General features: G+C 37.0%; 2 protein-coding genes across 6 annotated transcripts in view; one reads left to right on the top strand and one right to left on the bottom strand.

Moving 5' to 3' along the window:
* Window positions 1–21,190, bottom strand: part of LOC124048028 (signal-induced proliferation-associated 1-like protein 2) — a 393,892-nt gene extending 372,702 nt beyond the window's left edge. For 3 of the 5 annotated variants that reach the window (XM_046368390.1, XM_046368391.1, XM_046368392.1), the window contains exon 1: window positions 20,798–21,189. The gene's annotated coding sequence lies outside the window, so the exon portion shown is untranslated. Of the gene's footprint in view, window positions 1–20,797 lie in introns of all 5 variants that reach the window. The other 2 variants (XM_046368394.1, XM_046368393.1) reach the window with 2 other exon arrangements.
* A 540-nt stretch (window positions 21,191–21,730) lies between these two features.
* map10 (microtubule associated protein 10) lies at window positions 21,731–26,130 on the top strand. The gene is made up of 3 exons (XM_046290714.1): window positions 21,731–23,274; window positions 23,418–24,471; window positions 25,034–26,130. Exons 1-3 carry the CDS (start codon window positions 22,657–22,659, stop codon window positions 26,128–26,130), a joined length of 2,769 nt encoding a protein of 922 aa, XP_046146670.1. The 5' UTR covers window positions 21,731–22,656.
* The last annotated feature ends 410 nt before the right edge of the window (window positions 26,131–26,540 follow it).

Raw genomic sequence — 26,540 nt, 5'->3', positions numbered from 1 at the left:
GTCCATAACAACACTACAGTAAATACTACAGTATACTAAACCACAGTCCATATCAACACTACAGTAAATACTACAGTATACTAAACCACAGTCCATAACAACACTACAGTAAATACTACAGTATACTCTACAACAGTCCATATCAACACTACAGTAAATACTACAGTATACTAAACCACAGTCCATAACAACACTACAGTAAATACTACAGTATACTATAAAATAGTCCATATCAACACTACAGTAAATACTACAGTATACTAAACCACAGTCCATAACAACACTACAGTAAATACTACAGTATACTATAAAATAGTCCATATCAACACTACAGTAAATACTACAGTATACTAAACCACAGTCCATAACAACACTACAGTAAATACTACAGTATACTCTACAACAGTCCATATCAACACCACAGTAAATACTACAGTATACTCTACAACAGACCATAACAACACTAAAGTATATACTACAGTATACTAAACCACAGTACATAACAACACTACAGTAAATACTACAGTATACTAAACCACAGTCCATAACAACACTACAGTAAATACTACAGTATACTAAACCACAGTCCATAATGACACGACAGTAAATACTACAGTATACTAAACCACAGTCCATAACAACACTACAGTAAATACTACAGTATACTCTACAACAGTCCATATCAACACTACAGTAAATATTACAGTATCCTCTACAACAGTCCATAACAACACTACAGTAAATACTACAGTACACTAAACCACAGTCCATAACAACACTACAGTAAATACTACATTATACTCTACAACAGTCCATATCAACACTACAGTAAATACTACAGTATACTAAACCACAGTCCATAATGATACGACAGTAAATACTACAGTATACTCTACAACGGTCCATAACAACACTACAGTAAATACTACAGTATACTATAAAATAGTCCATATCAACACTACAGTAAATACTACAGTATACTAAACCACAGTAAATAACAACACTACAGTAAATACTACAGTATACTAAACCACAGTCCATAACAACACTACAGTAAATACTACAGTATACTCTACAACAGTCCATAACAACACTACAGTAAATACTACAGTATACTAAACCACAGTACATAACAACACTACAGTAAATACTACAGTATACTAAATCGCAGTCCATAACAACACTACAGTAAATACTACAGCATACTCTACAACAGTCCATATCAACACTACAGTAAATACTACAGTATACTAAACCACAGTCCATAATGACACGACAGTAAATACTACAGTATACTAAACCACAGTCCATAACAACACTACAGTAAATACTACAGTATACTATAAAATAGTCCATATCAACACTACAGTAAATACTACAGTATACTAAACCACAGTCCATAACAACACTACAGTAAATACTACAGTATACTAAACCACAGTCCATAACAACACTACAGCAAATATTACAGTATACTAAACCACAGTCCATAACAACACTACAGTAAATACTACAATATACTAAACCACAGTACATGACAACACTACAGTAAATACTACAGTATACTAAACCACAGTCCATAACAACACTACAGTAAATACTACAATATACTAAACCACAGTACATGACAACACTACAGTAAATACTACAGTATACTAAACCACAGTCCATAACAACACTACGGTAAATACTACAGCATACTCTACAACAGTCCATAACAACACGACAGTAAATACTACAGTATACTAAACCACAGTCCATAACAACACTACAGTAAATACTACAGTATACTAAATCACAGTCCATAACAACACTACAGTAAATACTACAGCATACTCTACAACAGTCCATATCAACACTACAGTAAATACTACAGTATACTAAACCACAGTCCATAACAACACTACAGTAAATACTACAGTATACTAAACCACAGTCCATAATGCCACGACAGTAAATACTACAGTATACTAAACCACAGTCCATAACAACACTACAGTAAATACTACAATATACTAAACCACAGTACATGACAACACTACAGTAAATACTACAGTATACTAAATCACAGTCCATAACAACACTACAGTAAATACTACAGTATACTATAAAATAGTCCATATCAACACTACAGTAAATACTACAGTATACTAAACCACAGTCCATAACAACACTACAGTAAATACTACAGTATACTAAACCACAGTCCATAACAACACTACAGTAAATACTACAGTATACTAAACCACAGTCCATAACAACACTACAGCAAATATTACAGTATACTAAACCACAGTCCATAACAACACTACAGTAAATACTACAATATACTAAACCACAGTACATGACAACACTACAGTAAATACTACAGTATACTAAACCACAGTCCATAATGCCACGACAGTAAATACTACAGTATACTAAACCACAGTCCATAACAACACTACAGTAAATACTACAATATACTAAACCACAGTACATGACAACACTACAGTAAATACTACAGTATACTAAATCACAGTCCATAACAACACTACAGTAAATACTACAGTATACTATAAAATAGTCCATATCAACACTACAGTAAATACTACAGTATACTAAACCACAGTCCATAACAACACTACAGTAAATACTACAGTATACTAAACCACAGTCCATAACAACACTACAGTAAATACTACAGTATACTAAACCACAGTCCATAACAACACTACAGCAAATATTACAGTATACTAAACCACAGTCCATAACAACACTACAGTAAATACTACAATATACTAAACCACAGTACATGACAACACTACAGTAAATACTACAGTATACTAAACCACAGTCCATAATGCCACGACAGTAAATACTACAGTATACTAAACCACAGTCCATAACAACACTACAGTAATTACTACAATATACTAAACCACAGTACATGACAACACTACAGTAAATACTACAGTATACTAAATCACAGTCCATAACAACACTACAGTAAATACTACAGTATACTATAAAATAGTCCATATCAACACTACAGTAAATACTACAGTATACTAAACCACAGTCCATAACAACACAACAGTAAATACTACAGTATACTAAACCACAGTCCATAATGCCACGACAGTAAATACTACAGTATACTAAACCACAGTCCATAACAACACTACAGTAAATACTACAGTATACTCTACAACAGTCCATATCAACACTACAGTAAATATAACAGTATACTCTACAACAGTCCATAACAACACTACAGTAAATACTACAGTATACTAAACCACAGTCCATAACAACACTACAGTAAATACTACAGTATACTAAACCACAGTCCATAACAACACTACAGTAAATACTACAGTATACTAAACCACAGTCCATAACAACACTACAGTAAATACTACAGTATACTACATCACAGTCCATAACAACACTACAGTAAATACTACAGTATACTAAACCACAGTCCATAACAACACTACAGTAAATACTACAGTATACTAAACCACAGTCCATAACAACACTACAGTAAATACTACAGTATACTAAACCACAGTACATAACAACACTACAGTAAATACTACAGTATACTAAATCACAGTCCATAACAACACTACAGTAAATACTACAGTATACTCTACAACAGTCCATAACATCACTACAGTAAATACTACAATATACTAAACCACAGTCCATAACAACACTACACTAAATACTACAGTATACTAAACCACAGTCCATAACAACACTACAGTAAATACTACAGTATACTAAACCACAGTACATAACAACACTACAGTAAATACTACAGTATACTAAATCACAGTCCATAACAACACTACAGTAAATACTACAGTATACTCTACAACAGTCCATAACATCACTACAGTAAATACTACAATATACTAAACCACAGTCCATATCAACACTACAGTAAATACTACAGTATACTAAACCACAGTCCATAATGACACGACAGTAAATACTACAGTATACTATAAAATAGTCCATATCAACACTACAGTAAATACTACAGTATACTAAACCACAGTCCATAACAACACTACATTAAATACTACAGTATACTCTACAACAGTCCATATCAACACTACAGTAAATACTACAGTATACTCTACAACAGTCCATATCAACACTACAGTAAATATTACAGTATCCTCTACAACAGTCCATAACAACACTACAGTAAATACTACAGTATACTAAAGCACAGTCCATAATGACACGACAGTAAATACTACAGTATACTAAACCACAGTCCATAACAACACTACAGTAAATACTACATTATACTCTACAACAGTCCATATCAACACTACAGTAAATACTACAGTATACTAAACCACAGTCCATAATGGCACGACAGTAAATACTACAGTATACTCTACAACAGTCCATAACAACACTACAGTAAATATTACAGTATCCTAAACCACAGTCCATAATGACACTACAGTAAATACTACAGTATACTAAACCACAGTCCATATCAACACTACAGTAAATACTACAGTATACTAAACCACAGTCCATAACAACACTACAGTAAATACTACAGTATACTAAACCACAGTCCATAACAACACTACAGTAAATACTACAGTATACTAAACCACAGTCCATATCAACACTACAGTAAATACTACAGTATACTAAACCACAGTCCATAACAACACTACAGTAAATACTACAGTATACTAAACCACAGTCCATAACAACACTACAATAAATATTACAGTATACTAAACCACAGTCCATAACAACACTACAGTAAATACTACAATATACTAAACCACAGTCCATAACAACACTACGGTAAATACTACAGTATACTAAACCACAGTCCATAACAACACTACAGTAAATACTACAGTATACTAAACCACAGTCCATAACAACACTACATTAAATACTACAGTATACTCTACAACAGTCCATATCAACACTACAGTAAATACTACAGTATACTCTACAACAGTCCATATCAACACTACAGTAAATATTACAGTATCCTCTACAACAGTCCATAACAACACTACAGTAAATACTACAGTATACTAAACCACAGTACCATAATGACACGACAGTAAATACTGCAGTATACTAAACCACAGTCCATATCAACACTACAGTAAATACTACATTATACTCTACAATAGTCCATATCAACACTACAGTAAATACTACAGTATACTAAAGCACAGTCCATAATGACACGACAGTAAATACTACAGTATACTAAACCACAGTCCATAACAACACTACAGTAAATACTACATTATACTCTACAACAGTCCATATCAACACTACAGTAAATACTACAGTATACTAAACCACAGTCCATAATGGCACGACAGTAAATACTACAGTATACTCTACAACAGTCCATAACAACACTACAGTAAATATTACAGTATCCTAAACCACAGTCCATAATGACACTACAGTAAATACTACAGTATACTAAACCACAGTCCATATCAACACTACAGTAAATACTACAGTATACTAAACCACAGTCCATAACAACACTACAGTAAATACTACAGTATACTAAACCACAGTCCATAACAACACTACAGTAAATACTACAGTATACTAAACCACAGTCCATATCAACACTACAGTAAATACTACAGTATACTAAACCACAGTCCATAACAACACTACAGTAAATACTACAGTATACTAAACCACAGTCCATAACAACACTACAATAAATATTACAGTATACTAAACCACAGTCCATAACAACACTACAGTAAATACTACAATATACTAAACCACAGTCCATAACAACACTACGGTAAATACTACAGTATACTAAACCACAGTCCATAACAACACTACAGTAAATACTACAGTATACTCTACAACAGTCCATATCAACACTACAGTAAATACTACAGTATACTAAACCACAGTCCATAACAACACTACAGTAAATACTACAGTATACTAAACCACAGTCCATAACAACACTACAATAAATACTACAATATACTAAACCACAGTCCATAACAAAACTACAGTAAATACTACAGTATACTAAACCACAGTCCATAACAACACTACAGTAAATACTACAGTATACTATAAAATAGTCCATAACAACACGACAGTAAATACTACAGTATACTAAACCACAGTCCATAACAACACTACAGTAAATACTACAGTATACTAAACCACAGTCCATAACAACACTACAGTAAATACTACAGTATACTAAACCACAGTCCATAACAACACTACAGTAAATACTACAATATACTAAACCACAGTCCATAACAACACTACAGTAAATATTACAGTATACTAAACCACAGTCCATAACAACACTACAGTAAATACTACAATATACTAAACCACAGTACATAACAACACTACAGTAAATACTACAGTATACTAAACCACAGTCCATAACAACACTACAGTAAATACTACAATATACTAAAACACAGTCCATAACAACACTACAGTAAATACTACAGTATACTAAACCACAGTCCATAACAACACTACAGTAAATACTACAGTATACTAAACCACAGTCCATAACAACACTACAGTAAATATTACAGTATACTAAACCACAGTCCATAACAACACTACAGTAAATACTACAATATACTAAACCACAGTCCATAACAACACTACAGTAAATATTACAGTATACTAAACCACAGTCCATAACACCACTACAGTAAATACTACAATATACTAAACCACAGTACATAACAACACTACAGTAAATACTACAGTATACTAAACCACAGTCCATAACAACACTACAGTAAATACTACAATATACTAAAACACAGTCCATAACAACACTACAGTAAATACTACAGTATACTAAACCACAGTCCATAACAACACTACAGTAAATACTACAGTATACTAAACCACAGTCCATAACAACACTACAGTAAATACTACAATATACTAAACCACAGTACATAACAACACTACAGTAAATACTACAGTATACTAAACCACAGTCCATAACAACACTACAGTAAATACTACAGTATACTACATCACAGTCCATAACAACACTACAGTAAATACTACAGTATACTAAACCACAGTCCATATCAACACTACAGTAAATACTACAGTATACTAAACCACAGTCCATAACAACACTACAGTAAATACTACAGTATACTCTACAACAGTCCATATCAACACTACAGTAAATACTACAGTATACTAAACCACAGTCCATAACAACACTACAGTAAATACTACAGTATACTATAAAATAGTCCATATCAACACTACAGTAAATACTACAGTATACTAAACCACAGTCCATAACAACACTACAGTAAATACTACAGTATACTATAAAATAGTCCATATCAACACTACAGTAAATACTACAGTATACTAAACCACAGTCCATAACAACACTACAGTAAATACTACAGTATACTCTACAACAGTCCATATCAACACCACAGTAAATACTACAGTATACTCTACAACAGACCATAACAACACTAAAGTATATACTACAGTATACTAAACCACAGTACATAACAACACTACAGTAAATACTACAGTATACTAAACCACAGTCCATAACAACACTACAGTAAATACTACAGTATACTAAACCACAGTCCATAATGACACGACAGTAAATACTACAGTATACTAAACCACAGTCCATAACAACACTACAGTAAATACTACAGTATACTCTACAACAGTCCATATCAACACTACAGTAAATATTACAGTATCCTCTACAACAGTCCATAACAACACTACAGTAAATACTACAGTACACTAAACCACAGTCCATAACAACACTACAGTAAATACTACATTATACTCTACAACAGTCCATATCAACACTACAGTAAATACTACAGTATACTAAACCACAGTCCATAATGATACGACAGTAAATACTACAGTATACTCTACAACGGTCCATAACAACACTACAGTAAATACTACAGTATACTATAAAATAGTCCATATCAACACTACAGTAAATACTACAGTATACTAAACCACAGTAAATAACAACACTACAGTAAATACTACAGTATACTAAACCACAGTCCATAACAACACTACAGTAAATACTACAGTATACTCTACAACAGTCCATAACAACACTACAGTAAATACTACAGTATACTAAACCACAGTACATAACAACACTACAGTAAATACTACAGTATACTAAATCGCAGTCCATAACAACACTACAGTAAATACTACAGCATACTCTACAACAGTCCATATCAACACTACAGTAAATACTACAGTATACTAAACCACAGTCCATAATGACACGACAGTAAATACTACAGTATACTAAACCACAGTCCATAACAACACTACAGTAAATACTACAGTATACTATAAAATAGTCCATATCAACACTACAGTAAATACTACAGTATACTAAACCACAGTCCATAACAACACTACAGTAAATACTACAGTATACTAAACCACAGTCCATAACAACACTACAGCAAATATTACAGTATACTAAACCACAGTCCATAACAACACTACAGTAAATACTACAATATACTAAACCACAGTACATGACAACACTACAGTAAATACTACAGTATACTAAACCACAGTCCATAACAACACTACAGTAAATACTACAATATACTAAACCACAGTACATGACAACACTACAGTAAATACTACAGTATACTAAACCACAGTCCATAACAACACTACGGTAAATACTACAGCATACTCTACAACAGTCCATAACAACACTACAGTAAATACTACAGTATACTAAACCACAGTCCATAACAACACTACAGTAAATACTACAGTATACTAAACCACAGTCCATAACAACACTACAGTAAATATTACAGTATACTAAACCACAGTCCATAACAACACTACAGTAAATACTACAATATACTAAACCACAGTCCATAACAACACTACAGTAAATATTACAGTATACTAAACCACAGTCCATAACACCACTACAGTAAATACTACAATATACTAAACCACAGTACATAACAACACTACAGTAAATACTACAGTATACTAAACCACAGTCCATAACAACACTACAGTAAATACTACAATATACTAAAACACAGTCCATAACAACACTACAGTAAATACTACAGTATACTAAACCACAGTCCATAACAACACTACAGTAAATACTACAGTATACTAAACCACAGTCCATAACAACACTACAGTAAATACTACAATATACTAAACCACAGTACATAACAACACTACAGTAAATACTACAGTATACTAAACCACAGTCCATAACAACACTACAGTAAATACTACAGTATACTACATCACAGTCCATAACAACACTACAGTAAATACTACAGTATACTAAACCACAGTCCATATCAACACTACAGTAAATACTACAGTATACTAAACCACAGTCCATAACAACACTACAGTAAATACTACAGTATACTCTACAACAGTCCATATCAACACTACAGTAAATACTACAGTATACTAAACCACAGTCCATAACAACACTACAGTAAATACTACAGTATACTATAAAATAGTCCATATCAACACTACAGTAAATACTACAGTATACTAAACCACAGTCCATAACAACACTACAGTAAATACTACAGTATACTATAAAATAGTCCATATCAACACTACAGTAAATACTACAGTATACTAAACCACAGTCCATAACAACACTACAGTAAATACTACAGTATACTCTACAACAGTCCATATCAACATCACAGTAAATACTACAGTATACTCTACAACAGACCATAACAACACTAAAGTATATACTACAGTATACTAAACCACAGTACATAACAACACTACAGTAAATACTACAGTATACTAAACCACAGTCCATAACAACACTACAGTAAATACTACAGTATACTAAACCACAGTCCATAATGACACGACAGTAAATACTACAGTATACTAAACCACAGTCCATAACAACACTACAGTAAATACTACAGTATACTCTACAACAGTCCATATCAACACTACAGTAAATATTACAGTATCCTCTACAACAGTCCATAACAACACTACAGTAAATACTACAGTACACTAAACCACAGTCCATAACAACACTACAGTAAATACTACATTATACTCTACAACAGTCCATATCAACACTACAGTAAATACTACAGTATACTAAACCACAGTCCATAATGATACGACAGTAAATACTACAGTATACTCTACAACGGTCCATAACAACACTACAGTAAATACTACAGTATACTATAAAATAGTCCATATCAACACTACAGTAAATACTACAGTATACTAAACCACAGTAAATAACAACACTACAGTAAATACTACAGTATACTAAACCACAGTCCATAACAACACTACAGTAAATACTACAGTATACTCTACAACAGTCCATAACAACACTACAGTAAATACTACAGTATACTAAACCACAGTACATAACAACACTACAGTAAATACTACAGTATACTAAATCGCAGTCCATAACAACACTACAGTAAATACTACAGCATACTCTACAACAGTCCATATCAACACTACAGTAAATACTACAGTATACTAAACCACAGTCCATGATGACACGACAGTAAATACTACGGTATACTAAACCACAGTCCATAACAACACTACAGTAAATACTACAGTATACTATAAAATAGTCCATATCAACACTACAGTAAATACTACAGTATACTAAACCACAGTCCATAACAACACTACAGTAAATACTACAGTATACTAAACCACAGTCCATAACAACACTACAGCAAATATTACAGTATACTAAACCACAGTCCATAACAACACTACAGTAAATACTACAATATACTAAACCACAGTACATGACAACACTACAGTAAATACTACAGTATACTAAACCACAGTCCATAACAACACTACAGTAAATACTACAATATACTAAACCACAGTACATGACAACACTACAGTAAATACTACAGTATACTAAACCACAGTCCATAACAACACTACGGTAAATACTACAGCATACTCTACAACAGTCCATAACAACACGACAGTAAATACTACAGTATACTAAACCACAGTCCATAACAACACTACAGTAAATACTACAGTATACTAAATCACAGTCCATAACAACACTACAGTAAATACTACAGCATACTCTACAACAGTCCATATCAACACTACAGTAAATACTACAGTATACTAAACCACAGTCCATAACAACACTACAGTAAATACTACAGTATACTAAACCACAGTCCATAATGCCACGACAGTAAATACTACAGTATACTAAACCACAGTCCATAACAACACTACAGTAAATACTACAATATACTAAACCACAGTACATGACAACACTACAGTAAATACTACAGTATACTAAATCACAGTCCATAACAACACTACAGTAAATACTACAGTATACTATAAAATAGTCCATATCAACACTACAGTAAATACTACAGTATACTAAACCACAGTCCATAACAACACTACAGTAAATACTACAGTATACTAAACCACAGTCCATAACAACACTACAGTAAATACTACAGTATACTAAACCACAGTCCATAACAACACTACAGCAAATATTACAGTATACTAAACCACAGTCCATAACAACACTACAGTAAATACTACAATATACTAAACCACAGTACATGACAACACTACAGTAAATACTACAGTATACTAAACCACAGTCCATAATGCCACGACAGTAAATACTACAGTATACTAAACCACAGTCCATAACAACACTACAGTAAATACTACAATATACTAAACCACAGTACATGACAACACTACAGTAAATACTACAGTATACTAAATCACAGTCCATAACAACACTACAGTAAATACTACAGTATACTATAAAATAGTCCATATCAACACTACAGTAAATACTACAGTATACTAAACCACAGTCCATAACAACACAACAGTAAATACTACAGTATACTAAACCACAGTCCATAACAACACTACAGCAAATATTACAGTATACTAAACCACAGTCCATAACAACACTACAGTAAATACTACAATATACTAAACCACAGTACATGACAACACTACAGTAAATACTACAGTATACTAAACCACAGTCCATAATGCCACGACAGTAAATACTACAGTATACTAAACCACAGTCCATAACAACACTACAGTAAATACTACAGTATACTCTACAACAGTCCATATCAACACTACAGTAAATATAACAGTATACTCTACAACAGTCCATAACAACACTACAGTAAATACTACAGTATACTAAACCACAGTCCATAACAACACTACAGTAAATACTACAGTATACTAAACCACAGTCCATAACAACACTACAGTAAATACTACAGTATACTAAACCACAGTCCATAACAACACTACAGTAAATACTACAGTATACTACATCACAGTCCATAACAACACTACAGTAAATACTACAGTATACTAAACCACAGTCCATAACAACACTACAGTAAATACTACAGTATACTAAACCACAGTCCATAACAACACTACAGTAAATACTACAGTATACTAAACCACAGTACATAACAACACTACAGTAAATACTACAGTATACTAAATCACAGTCCATAACAACACTACAGTAAATACTACAGTATACTCTACAACAGTCCATAACATCACTACAGTAAATACTACAATATACTAAACCACAGTCCATAACAACACTACAGTAAATACTACAGTATACTAAACCACAGTCCATAACAACACTACAGTAAATACTACAGTATACTAAACCACAGTACATAACAACACTACAGTAAATACTACAGTATACTAAATCACAGTCCATAACAACACTACAGTACATACTACAGTATACTCTACAACAGTCCATAACATCACTACAGTAAATACTACAATATACTAAACCACAGTCCATATCAACACTACAGTAAATACTACAGTATACTAAACCACAGTCCATAATGACACGACAGTAAATACTACAGTATACTATAAAATAGTCCATATCAACACTACAGTAAATACTACAGTATACTAAACCACAGTCCATAACAACACTACATTAAATACTACAGTATACTCTACAACAGTCCATATCAACACTACAGTAAATACTACAGTATACTCTACAACAGTCCATATCAACACTACAGTAAATATTACAGTATCCTCTACAACAGTCCATAACAACACTACAGTAAATACTACAGTATACTAAACCACAGTACCATAATGACACGCCAGTAAATACTGCAGTATACTAAACCACAGTCCATATCAACACTACAGTAAATACTACATTATACTCTACAATAGTCCATATCAACACTACAGTAAATACTACAGTATACTAAAGCACAGTCCATAATGACACGACAGTAAATACTACAGTATACTCTACAACAGTCCATAACAACACTACAGTAAATATTACAGTATCCTAAACCACAATCCATAATGACACCACAGTAAATACTACAGTATACTAAACCACAGTCCATAACAACACTACAGTAAATACTACAATATACTCTACAGCAGTCCATAATGACACGCAGTAAATACTACAGTATACTCTACAACAGTCCATATCAACACGACAGTAAATACTACAGTATACTATAAAATAGTCCATATCAACACTACAGTAAATACTACAGTATACTAAACCACAGTCCATAACAACACTACAGTAAATACTACAGTATACTAAACCACAGTCCATAACAACACTACAGTAAATACTACAGTATACTAAACCACAGTCCATAACAACACTACAGTAAATACTACAGTATACTAAACCACAGTCCATATCAACACTACAGTAAATACTACAGTATACTAAACCACAGTCCATAACAACACTACAGTAAATACTACAGTATACTAAACCACAGTACATAACAACACTACAGTAAATACTACAGTATACTAAATCACAGTCCATAACAACACTACAGTAAATACTACAGTATACTCTACAACAGTCCATAACATCACTACAGTAAATACTACAATATACTAAACCACAGTCCATAACAACACTACAGTAAATACTACAGTATACTAAACCACAGTCCATAACAACACTACAGTAAATACTACAGTATACTAAACCACAGTACATAACAACACTACAGTAAATACTACAGTATACTAAATCACAGTCCATAACAACACTACAGTACATACTACAGTATACTCTACAACAGTCCATAACATCACTACAGTAAATACTACAATATACTAAACCACAGTCCATATCAACTCTACAGTAAATACTACAGTATACTAAACCACAGTCCATAATGACACGACAGTAAATACTACAGTATACTATAAAATAGTCCATATCAACACTACAGTAAATACTACAGTATACTAAACCACAGTCCATAACAACACTACATTAAATACTACAGTATACTCTACAACAGTCCATATCAACACTACAGTAAATACTACAGTATACTCTACAACAGTCCATATCAACACTACAGTAAATATTACAGTATCCTCTACAACAGTCCATAACAACACTACAGTAAATACTACAGTATACTAAACCACAGTACCATAATGACACGTCAGTAAATACTGCAGTATACTAAACCACAGTCCATATCAACACTACAGTAAATACTACATTATACTCTACAATAGTCCATATCAACACTACAGTAAATACTACTGTATACTAAAGCACAGTCCATAATGACACGACAGTAAATACTACAGTATACTAAACCACAGTCCATAACAACACTACAGTAAATACTACATTATACTCTACAACAGTCCATATCAACACTACAGTAAATACTACAGTATACTAAACCACAGTCCATAATGGCACGACAGTAAATACTACAGTATACTCTACAACAGTCCATAACAACACTACAGTAAATATTACAGTATCCTAAACCACAATCCATAATGACACCACAGTAAATACTACAGTATACTAAACCACAGTCCATAACAACACTACAGTAAATACTACAATATACTAAACAGCAGTCCATAATGACACTACAGTAAATACTACAGTATACTCTACAACAGTCCATATCAACACGACAGTAAATACTACAGTATACTATAAAATAGTCCATATCAACACTACAGTAAATACTACAGTATACTAAACCACAGTCCATAACAACACTACAGTAAATACTACAGTATACTAAACCACAGTCCATAACAACACTACAGTAAATACTACAGTATACTAAACCACAGTCCATAACAACACTACAGTAAATACTACAGTATACTAAACCACAGTCCATATCAACACTACAGTAAATACTACAGTATACTAAACCACAGTCCATAACAACACTACAGTAAATACTACAGTATACTAAACCACAGTCCATAACAACACTACAATAAATATTACAGTATACTAAACCACAGTCCATAACAACACTACAGTAAATACTACAATATACTAAACCACAGTCCATAACAACACTACAGTAAATACTACAGTATACTAAACCACAGTCCATAACAACACTACAGTAAATACTACAGTATACTCTACAACAGTCCATATCAACACTACAGTAAATACTACAGTATACTAAACCACAGTCCATAACAACACTACAGTAAATACTACAGTATACTAAACCACAGTCCATAACAACACTACAATAAATACTACAATATACTAAACCACAGTCCATAACAAAACTACAGTAAATACTACAGTATACTAAACCACAGTCCATAACAACACTACAGTAAATACTACAGTATACTATAAAATAGTCCATAACAACACGACAGTAAATACTACAGTATACTAAACCACAGTCCATAACAACACTACAGTAAATATTACAGTATACTAAACCACAGTCCATAACAACACTACAGTAAATACTACAGTATACTAAACCACAGTCCATAACAACACTACAGTAAATACTACAGTATACTAAACCACAGTCCATAACAACACTACAGTAAATACTACAGCATACTCTACAACAGTCCATATCAACACTACAGTAAATACTACAGTATACTCTACAACAGTCCATAATGGCACGACAGTAAATACTACAGTATACTCTACAACAGTCCATAACAACACTACAGTAAATATTACAGTATCCTAAACCACAGTCCATAATGACACACAGATGATGGTGCTGTTGTTAATGGTCACAGCTGGACATTTCATTTCGCAAATTTTAAGCATCATGTTATACTGTTTAAATGTCAGCCATCAGACCAGAGCATCATGTTATACTGTTTAAATGTCAGCCACCAGACCAGAGCATCATGTTATACTGTTTACATGTTAGCCACCAGAGCATCATGTTATACTGTTTAAATGTCAGCCATCAGACCAGAGCATCATGTTATACTGTTTAAATGTCAGCCACCAGACCAGAGCATCATGTTATACTGTTTCAACATCAGCAACCAGAGCATCATGTTATACTGTTTCAATGTCAGCCACCAGACCAGAGCATCATGTTATACTGTTTAAATGTCAGCCACCAGACCAGAGCATCATGTTATACTGTTTAAATGTCAGCCATCAGACCAGAGCATCATGTTATACTGTTTAAATGTCAGCCACCAGACCAGAGCATCATGTTACAGCATCATGTTACACTGTTTTTACTGATATAGAACTAGGTTGGTACATTCCTGTTTACTGATATAGAACTAGGTTGGTACATTCCTGTCTACTGATATAGAACTAGGTTGGTACATTCCTGTCTACTGATATAGAACTAGGTTGGTACATTCCTGTTTACTGATATAGAACTAGGTTGGTACATTCCTGTCTACTGATATAGAACTAGGTTGGTACATTCCTGTTTACTGATATAGAACTAGGTTGGTACATTCCTGTTTACTGATAAACACCAACAGTAAAGAACTAGGTTGGTACATTCCTGTTTACTGATATAGAACTAGATTGGTACATTCCTGTTTACTGATATAGAACTAGGTTGGTACATTCCTGTTTACTGATATAGAACTAGGTTGGTACATTCCTGTTTACTGATATAGAACTAGGTTGGTACATTCCTGTTTACTGATATAGAACTAGGTTGGTACATTCCTGTTTACTGATATAGAACTAGGTTGGTACATTCCTGTCTACTGATATAGAACTAGGTTGGTACATTCCTGTTTACTGATAAATACCAACAGTAAAGAACTAGGTTGGTACATTGCTGTTTACTGATATAGAACTAGGTTGGTACATTCCTGTCCACTGATATAGAACTAGGTTGGTACATTCCTGTTTACTGATAAATACCAACAGTAAAGAGCTAGGTTGGTACATTCCTGTTTACTGATATAGAACTAGGTTGGTACATTCCTGTTTACTGATATAGAACTAGGTTGGTACATTCCTGTTTACTGATATAGAACTAGGTTGGTACATTCCTGTTTACTGTTATATAACTAAGTTGGTACATTCCTGCTTACTGATAAACACCAACAGTAAAGAGCTAGGTTGGTACATTCCTGTTTACTGATATAGAACTAGTTTGGTACATTCCTGTTTACTGATATAGAACTAGGTTGGTACATTCCTGTTTACTGATATAGAACTAGGTTGGTACATTCCTGTTTACTGTTATATAACTAAGTTGGTACATTCCTGCTTACTGATAAACACCAACAGTAAAAAACTAGGTTGGTACATTCCTGTTTACTGATATAGAACTAGGTTGGTACATTCCTGTTTACTGATATAGAACTAGGTTGGTACATTCCTGTCTACTGATATAGAACTAGGTTGGTACATTCCTGTTTACTGATATAGAACTAGGTTGGTACATTCCTGTTTACTGATATAGAACTAGGTTGGTACATTCCTGTTTACTGATATAGAACTAGGTTGGTACATTCCTGTTTACTGATATAGAACTAGGTTGGTACATTCCTGTTTACTGATATAGAACTAGGTTGGTACATTCCTGTCTACTGATATAGAACTAGGTTGGTACATTCCTGTTTACTGATATAGAACTAGGTTGGTACATTCCTGTCTACTGATATAGAACTAGGTTGGTACATTCCTGTCTACTGATATAGAACTAGGTTGGTACATTCCTGTTTACTGATATAGAACTAGGTTGGTACATTCCTGTCTACTGATATAGAACTAGGTTGGTACATTCCTGTCTACTGATAAACACCAACAGTAAAGAACTAGGTTGGTACATTCCTGTTTACTGATATAGAACTAGGTTGGTACATTCCTGTCTACTGATATAGAACTAGGTTGGTACATTCCTGTTTACTGATAAACACCAACAGTAAAGAACTAGGTTGGTACATTCCTGTTTACTGATATAGAACTAGGTTGGTACATTCCTGTTTACTGATATAGAACTAGGTTGGTACATTGATTTACTGATATAGAACTAGGTTGGTACATTCCTGTTTACTGATATAGAACTAGGTTGGTACATTCCTGTTTACTGATATAGAACTAGGTTGGTACATTCCTGTCTACTGATATAGAACTAGGTTGGTACATTCCTGTCTACTGATATAGAACTAGGTTGGTACATTCCTGTTTACTGTTATATAACTAAGTTGGTACATTCCTGCTTACTGATAAACACCAACAGTAAAGAGCTAGGTTGGTACATTCCTGTTTACTGATATAGAACTAGTTTGGTACATTCCTGTTTACTGATATAGAACTAGGTTGGTACATTCCTGTTTACTGTTATATAACTAAGTTGGTACATTCCTGCTTACTGATATAAAGAACTAGGTTGGTACACATCTCCTAGGTTGGTACATTCCTGTTTACTGATATAGAACTAGGTTGGTACATTCCTGTTTACTGATATAGAACTAGGTTGGTACATTCCTGTTTACTGATATAGAACTAGGTTGGTACATTCCTGTTTACTGATATAGAACTAGGTTGGTACATTCCTGTTTACTGATATAGAACTAGGTTGGTACATTCCTGTTTACTGATATAGAACTAGGTTGGTACATTCCTGTTTACTGATATAGAACTAGGTTGGTACATTCCTGTTTACTGATATAGAACTAGGTTGGTACATTCCTGTCTACTGATATAGAACTAGGTTGGTACATTCCTGTCTACTGATATAGAACTAGGTTGGTACATTCCTGTTTACTGATATAGAACTAGGTTGGTACATTCCTGTCTACTGATATAGAACTAGGTTGGTACATTCCTGTCTACTGATAAACACCAACAGTAAAGAACTAGGTTGGTACATTCCTGTTTACTGATATAGAACTAGGTTGGTACATTCCTGTCTACTGATATAGAACTAGGTTGGTACATTCCTGTTTACTGATAAACACCAACAGTAAAGAACTAGGTTGGTACATTCCTGTTTACTGATATAGAACTAGGTTGGTACATTCCTGTTTACTGATATAGAACTAGGTTGGTACATTCCTGTTTACTGATATAGAACTAGGTTGGTACATTCCTGTTTACTGATATAGAACTAGGTTGGTACATTCCTGTTTACTGATATAGAACTAGGTTGGTACATTCCTGTCTACTGATATAGAACTAGGTTGGTACATTCCTGTCTACTGATATAGAACTAGGTTGGTACATTCCTGTTTACTGATATAGACCTGGTCTTTGTTCTGAGACTATGGATGCATCTCAATGGTTCCCTACTCCCTATAGAGTGCACTACTTAGACCAGAGTTCTCTGTGGGTCCAGGTTAGCGCACTAAAAAGGGAATAGGGTGTCATTTGGGTCTCAACCTGTGAGTAGAGTAGTGGTGTGAGGGACTGCAGGTAGGTAGGCTATGATGTCAGACATTGATTGAGGTCTTCATCGCCCCCTGTCCTTCTCAGGGAAGTAATTACCACCATAGAATAAAAGATACCACCAGCTGAGAGACAAACACCAGGTATAGTATACTATTCACAATACTTTAGAATAATATATTTCCAAGTGAGAATCTCCAACCAATATATTATTAATTGATAATAGGCTATAGCCATTATGGACATGAAATATGGTTTTATCATCAACCTCAACAAAGGATCACTAGGACAATGGCTCTCTGTACTGTACATCTGAAAACTCATTCTCCTACTGGGAAGCAACGCATATAAAGTCTGTGTGTAGTAGAGATGCATCAAATAATCTGTCAAATAGTTGTAATAACAAGCCTGTCTGCTCATAGTGGCAGCAGTAGATCACACCAGTTTGTGCACTAGAAACTTTCACTGTGGTGTGTAAAAAGTTACCACGATTATACTCTTTGTTTCTGTCAATGGCTTTTTCGACTGGGATTATCATAGTCTACACATAATTACACCAAACAACAATATGTCTCGGACAAGTTGTCTCACTACCCCACTGACACTGTCATACATCTTTTTTCTACATACGGACAATTCAATTATGAGGGCTATAATAGCGGAGCTTAACCTGGACGTCAGAACATACCCCGACACTCTATTCTGCTATTGGGGAGAGCAGTAGGAAGAACATACCCCGACACACTATTCCGTTATTCCGTTATTGGGGAGAGCAGTAGGAAGAACATACCCCGACACACTATTCCGTTATTCCGTTATTGGGGACAACAGTAGGAAGAACATACCCCGACACTCTATTCCGTTATTCCGTTATTGGGAGAACAGTAGGAAGAACATACCCCGACACTCTATTCCGTTATTCCGTTATTGGGAGAACAGTAGGAAGAACATCTGTGCCATTACCTTTCACTTGAGCAGCAGAAGAATAGGTTAATATTCGGGAAAATAGACGAGACGGTTATTATCCTTGTCTACAGATTAAACCGTGTTCATCCACAGAAACGCTCCAACGTGTGAGGTTCCATAGACCCTCTCTCCTCTCTCCGGCTGCTGTTCGGTGTGATATCCATCTAGAGACCGCTTTAGTCCGCGATGACAGCGGAGCAGAGCAGGGTGCCACCGCTGACGGATAGCTCCTCCCTCCGCCTTCCTTAATGTGATGATTTGTGGGAATAGAGAGATCCAGCCAAACACACAAGCGGAGAAGAGAACAGAGGAAATGTATTTGTTAATAATTGTAATTCAATCACTGAAGTCTATACTGTGAAAAGAGAGAATAGCGGCGAGGTGTGACATTGACGAAGATGTATCTCTGGTTGTGAGAATAAGGCACAAAATAGCAGGCCCAAATGGAATAGCCCTATATTCTGGATAATAGACATTACATTTGTATATATATATTTATTTAAAGCAATCGGCATATCATAGCCTATCTCTGAATAAAGCCCCACAGTGGCACCAACTGGCGAGCTGCAGGAAAATGGCTCCAACTTGTTTTATCAAGGAAATAAAAACAATACTATACGGTCAAATTAAGTCTCTAATATGCTATCATTTTTCTCTATGCTATTTGTCCATAAAGGATATTGAGTTATATTCTATTCTATTGTATTATATTATTTGCTTTAAGGATACATTTCATAGGTTATTAGTATAGATAGTTAGTTACATATTTTTTAAATGTATTATTAGTGTGCATTTGTAGCTCAATATGACTCCTAATAAATCTGCTAATGTAACATTACTCACCATTTTTTAACGTGGTCAGGTCTGAAAACTACTATTCCCAGAATCCTCTGGCATCACATGACATAAAAAAAGATGTTTCCACGGAGATGAAGAAGCTTGTGTGTTATCGGTGCCGACAGGCTAATTTACGGATTTTCTCCTCCATTTCAGCTGTGATTCTCTCGTAAATTATACAAAAACCAAACGTTGTTTTCTTTCTAAGGGGTCTGATTGAATGTTTAACCAATTCATTCAACGAGGGATCTCCATTCAGAATGGTATCACTGGCAACTCTGGGCTGAGAGTGAATCCGTCGCAATGGCACAATGACAGAGCCAACAGTAAATTATTATTATTATAATTATTATTAACAATTAAATAACAACGAAACTCTCTTTTCTTTCGAACTGTTGGTGGAATATATCAGAATAGACAAAACCAGAAAATGTCTAAATGATTCAGATGAATTAGCCCTCGGTGTGAGACTACTGGACTTCCCAACTCTGCTCATCTATCAACCAGAAACGTCTGGTCCACTGCTAGATCAACGGCACCATGAGGACGAGGACATCGAGAAGGAAAACCAGCTCTATCAAGCCCACGACACGTTTAAATACCCTTTCAACAAAGGCAAGTGGTGTTTGTTCAAAAACCCACCTGGACTCCCTCCACACCCACCTAACCCATCTAACACTCCTCTGCATGCCGTGGTCCTGGATATGAGGGGAGAGGTTCCCACGTCGATAGGCAGCTCGCTGGTGTCTCTGGTCAGGTTGATAGACTGTATCAGGTGTGATGTGGAGGTGCATGGTATCTCCTCTCCCTCTTCCCAAGGAGAGAAAGGACTTGTTGATTTATTTAATCTCATGGGAGAGAAAATAGGTGTTCTCTCTTTGGGATATAATCTGTTCAGTCTGGGAACTAGTTCATTACCACATATACCTGATAACAGGGTATTGCCAGTTGGTATTACACACGGGACGGAATCTATGAAACCAATAGAACATTTTTAGGTCGATCGTGGGAAAGGAACGATGCAACCACTTGACTTGGACATTGACAACAGGCCTTCCAAGGTCCTTTATCAGAATATTCATGTAAATGACAAGCCCAGTGAGATAGTGGTGTCGGAAGCACGGCCAGTTTCAACTGGCACTCAAACAGAACATTCTAGAAGCAAGCAGCATCACCGAACACTCAGAGTGGCTGCTATCGATGAGGAGCATGATGAGGGAAGCCTCTGTGTTCAGCCCCCACCTCTTTACTACAGCAGTTCTGTAGAACAACAACAGGAAAATGAACCGGGCCACTACAGGGTGTTAGACATGGAGTCTCTCAGGGTAGAGGATCTGGACTTGGGGAATGAGGAGACACCTGATGAGACACAGGTTCCTGCTACAGACCACAGGTGTAGACAGAGACAGGATGTGGTTATGGAGTCTAGAGGCAGGGAAGAGAGGGGACAGCACCAACCCCAGCAGACGGCATCTATCTTAGGGGAGGCTCTGAGACCGTTCCCTCTATTGAACACCTTGCTAGTTGAGCTCGCCCAGCTGAGTGGACAGAGTCAGACCCAGCTACAGCAGCTCTTTTCAGTCCACCCCAACCTAGCATGGATCTACAGGCCACTGACAGAGCCTTCTAATGGACAGGTATGATACTGTATGTACATTGTGTCATTTCTTCTGTCTTTATTCTGTCTGTATATTTGTGTCTATTGCTGGCATTTAGCCAAGTCAAATTATGTGTATATGTGAATGTGTTTGGTGAATAAAGGTGATTGTGATTCTGACAGGCGGACTGGCCTCAGTCCCAGGGCCTACGAGACACCACAACATCACCACAGAGAGGCAGGCAGTCTCCTTGCCCAGTGGCTCCCGAACTATGGGTCGGACCTAGCCCCAGAGTGAAGAACAGGCCTCTTCAGGAACAATGCAGCACTACCACACAAAGTTATATCAGAAAAACAAACTGGGAGAATACAATGAGTGGCAATACAGTGTCCAAGTCCTCTCCCAAGAAGAAGTTAGGTTTTGGAATGACAAAAACGTTCCACCTAAGAATGAAGCAGGTTCAACCGTGTGGGATGAAATGCCACCTCCATGAGTGCAGAAAGCAACAGACAGACAAACAGACACTTAAGACCAAGGGTCATAGCAGGAAGTCCAATAACACTAACAGGCAAACGGATAAACCTATAGATGGGAGGAAGCTACTCAATAGGAATGATATTCTAAATGAGGACATTGCGACTTCGATAAGTAGCCTAGACAGAGACCGTGGACGGCAGGGAAACATCTCAACAGGAACCCAGCTGGAACTAACAAACACATTCACAACTAGTGTCAATGCAGAGGATTTTTACTGTAAGAGAGATGACTCCTCCCAAAGATTACCAAAACAGAAACCATCATCCCATTCCAAGCAGGACAGTCACAGTAAACTGTGGGTGCATATTCCCAGTGTTGATCACACAGAGGAGGTGTTACGGAGTGGAGAGTATGACCATGCTGACTCTGACAGCGGAGGAGACGGGGATGAGACTCCAAGAGGCTCCAAACCCAGACCACACCTTTTAGACTCTGGCCACAAGCCCCACATGTCAGACACCAGAAGAAGCCCCAGACTCAAACACCCCCACTCAGCCTCCAGCAGTGATAGGTTGGACAGTGTGGGGGCAGTAGAATACCTGGATGACTTCAGCAGTCTAGACCCTACTGATGGTGACAGGTTCTCACCTTCAACTGACCTCAGTAGCCCTGAACCTGTTTCAGGTAGGACTAGGGGGAGGAGCCCCGAGCCTGTTGGAGGTGAGAAGACTAGGGGGAGGAGCCCTGAGCCTGTTGGAGGTGAGAAGACTAGGGGGAGGAGCCCTGAGCCTGTTGGGGGTGGGAAGACTAGGGGGAGGAGCCCTGAACCTGTTTCAGGTAACAAGGGGGAGGAGCCCTGAGCCTGTTGGGGGTGGGAGGATTAGGGGAGGAGGAGCCCTGAGCCTGTTGGGGGTGGGAAGATTAGGGGGAGGGGACTTGTTGGGGGTGGGAGCCCTGAACCTGTTTCAGGTAGGACTAGGGGAGGAGCCCTGAGCCTGTTGGGGGTGGGAGGATTAGGGGAGGAACCCTGAGCCTGTTGGGGGGGGGTGGGAAGACTAGGGGAGGAGCCCTGAGCCTGTTGGGGGTGGGAAGACTAGGGGGAGGAGCCCTGAGCCTGTTGGGGGTGGGAAGACTAGGGGGAGGAGCCCTGAGCCTGTTGGGGGTGGGAAGACTAGGGGGAGGAGCCCTGAGCCTGTTGGAGGTGGGACCAGGGACAAGAGGAGGAGCCGAGTGTCAGGTGACCATAACTCTGACGGCTCCAGTGTCTCAGAGAGAAGCCAGAGAAGAAGAGTGGCTCCGCCTCTTCCTGTTCCTGTTAAAGCTGAGACGTCTCCCCAGCGCTCCCTGATGAACACACACGTCATCAGACCTCGTACCCAGGCCTCAGTCCTTAGCGTCTCCGCTGACAACAGTGTTGGAGACACGCCTGCATCCATACACTCAGTCCGCTCTAGAACTCAGCTGGCAGCAAGACCGTGTAGTGGAGGAGCCATGAGGTCTGGTTCTGGGGCTAGAAGAACCTCAACCAACAGGCCTGGTGGCACTTGGTCTCAGGGAGCCAATGGGTCTTTCTCTGAGAGTCTTAGAGCATCAAGCCAACTCCGTGACATCCATACTGGCTACATCCCCAAAGAACCCAAGGACAGAGCACCAGACAGAGGATACTATGTAGACACCCATACTGACTCTATCCACACTAAGAACAGTAGGTCAGACAGAGGATACTATGTAGACACCCACACTGACTCCATCCACACTAAGGACAGGGGATACTCTGTAGACACCCACACTGACTCCATCCACACTAAGGACAGGGGATACTCTGTAGACACCCACACTGACTCTATCCACACTAAGGACAGGGGATACTCTGTAGACACCCACACTTACTCCATCCACACTAAGGACAGGGGGTACTCTGTAGACACCCACACTGACTCCATCCACACTAAGGACAGGGGGTACTCTGTAGACACCCACACTGACTCTATCCACACTAAGAACAGGGGATACTCTGTAGACACCCACACTGACTCTATCCACACTAAGGACAGGGGGTACTCTGTAGACACCCACACTGACTCTATCCACACTAAGGACAGGGGATACTCTGTAGACACCCACACTGACTCCATCCACACTAAGGACAGGGGGTACTCTGTAGACACCCACACTGACTCTATCCACACTAAGAACAGGGGATACTCTGTAGACACCCACACTGACTCTATCCACACTAAGGACAGGGGGTACTCTGTAGACACCCACACTGACTCTATCCACACTAAGGACAGGGGATACTCTGTAGACACCTGCATCTCTACTGACTACAACTCCTCACCTGAGTCCCACAAGGCTGAAGATATAGAAGAGCTAACTGAGGAGAGAGGAGAGGAGCTAACAGGAAGCAGGAGATGAGATAACTGAGGAGAGAGGAGAGGAGCTAACTGAGGAGAGAGGAGAGCTAGCTAACTGAGGAGGCAGGAGAGCTAGCTAACTGAGGAGGCAGGAGAGCTAGCTAACTGAGGAGGCAGGAGAGCTAGCTAACTGAGGAGGCAGGAGAGCTAGCTAACTGAGGAGAGAGGAGAGGAGCTAACTGAGGAGAGAGGAGAGCTAGCTAACTGAGGAGGCAGGAGCGCTAGCTAACTGAGGAGGCAGGAGCGCTAGCTAACTGAGGAGGCAGGAGCGCTAGCTAACTGAGGAGGCAGGAGAGCTAGCTAACTGAGGAGGCAGGAGAGCTAGCTAACTGAGGAGGCAGGAGCGCTAGCTAACTGAGGAGGCAGGAGAGCTAGCTAACTGAGGAGGCAGGAGAGCTAGCTAACTGAGGA

The sequence above is a fragment of the Oncorhynchus gorbuscha genome, linkage group LG11 (assembly GCF_021184085.1).
Source record: "Oncorhynchus gorbuscha isolate QuinsamMale2020 ecotype Even-year linkage group LG11, OgorEven_v1.0, whole genome shotgun sequence".
Taxonomy (NCBI): Eukaryota; Metazoa; Chordata; class Actinopteri; order Salmoniformes; family Salmonidae; genus Oncorhynchus; species Oncorhynchus gorbuscha.
This window is presented reverse-complemented; position numbering and strand designations above follow the sequence as displayed.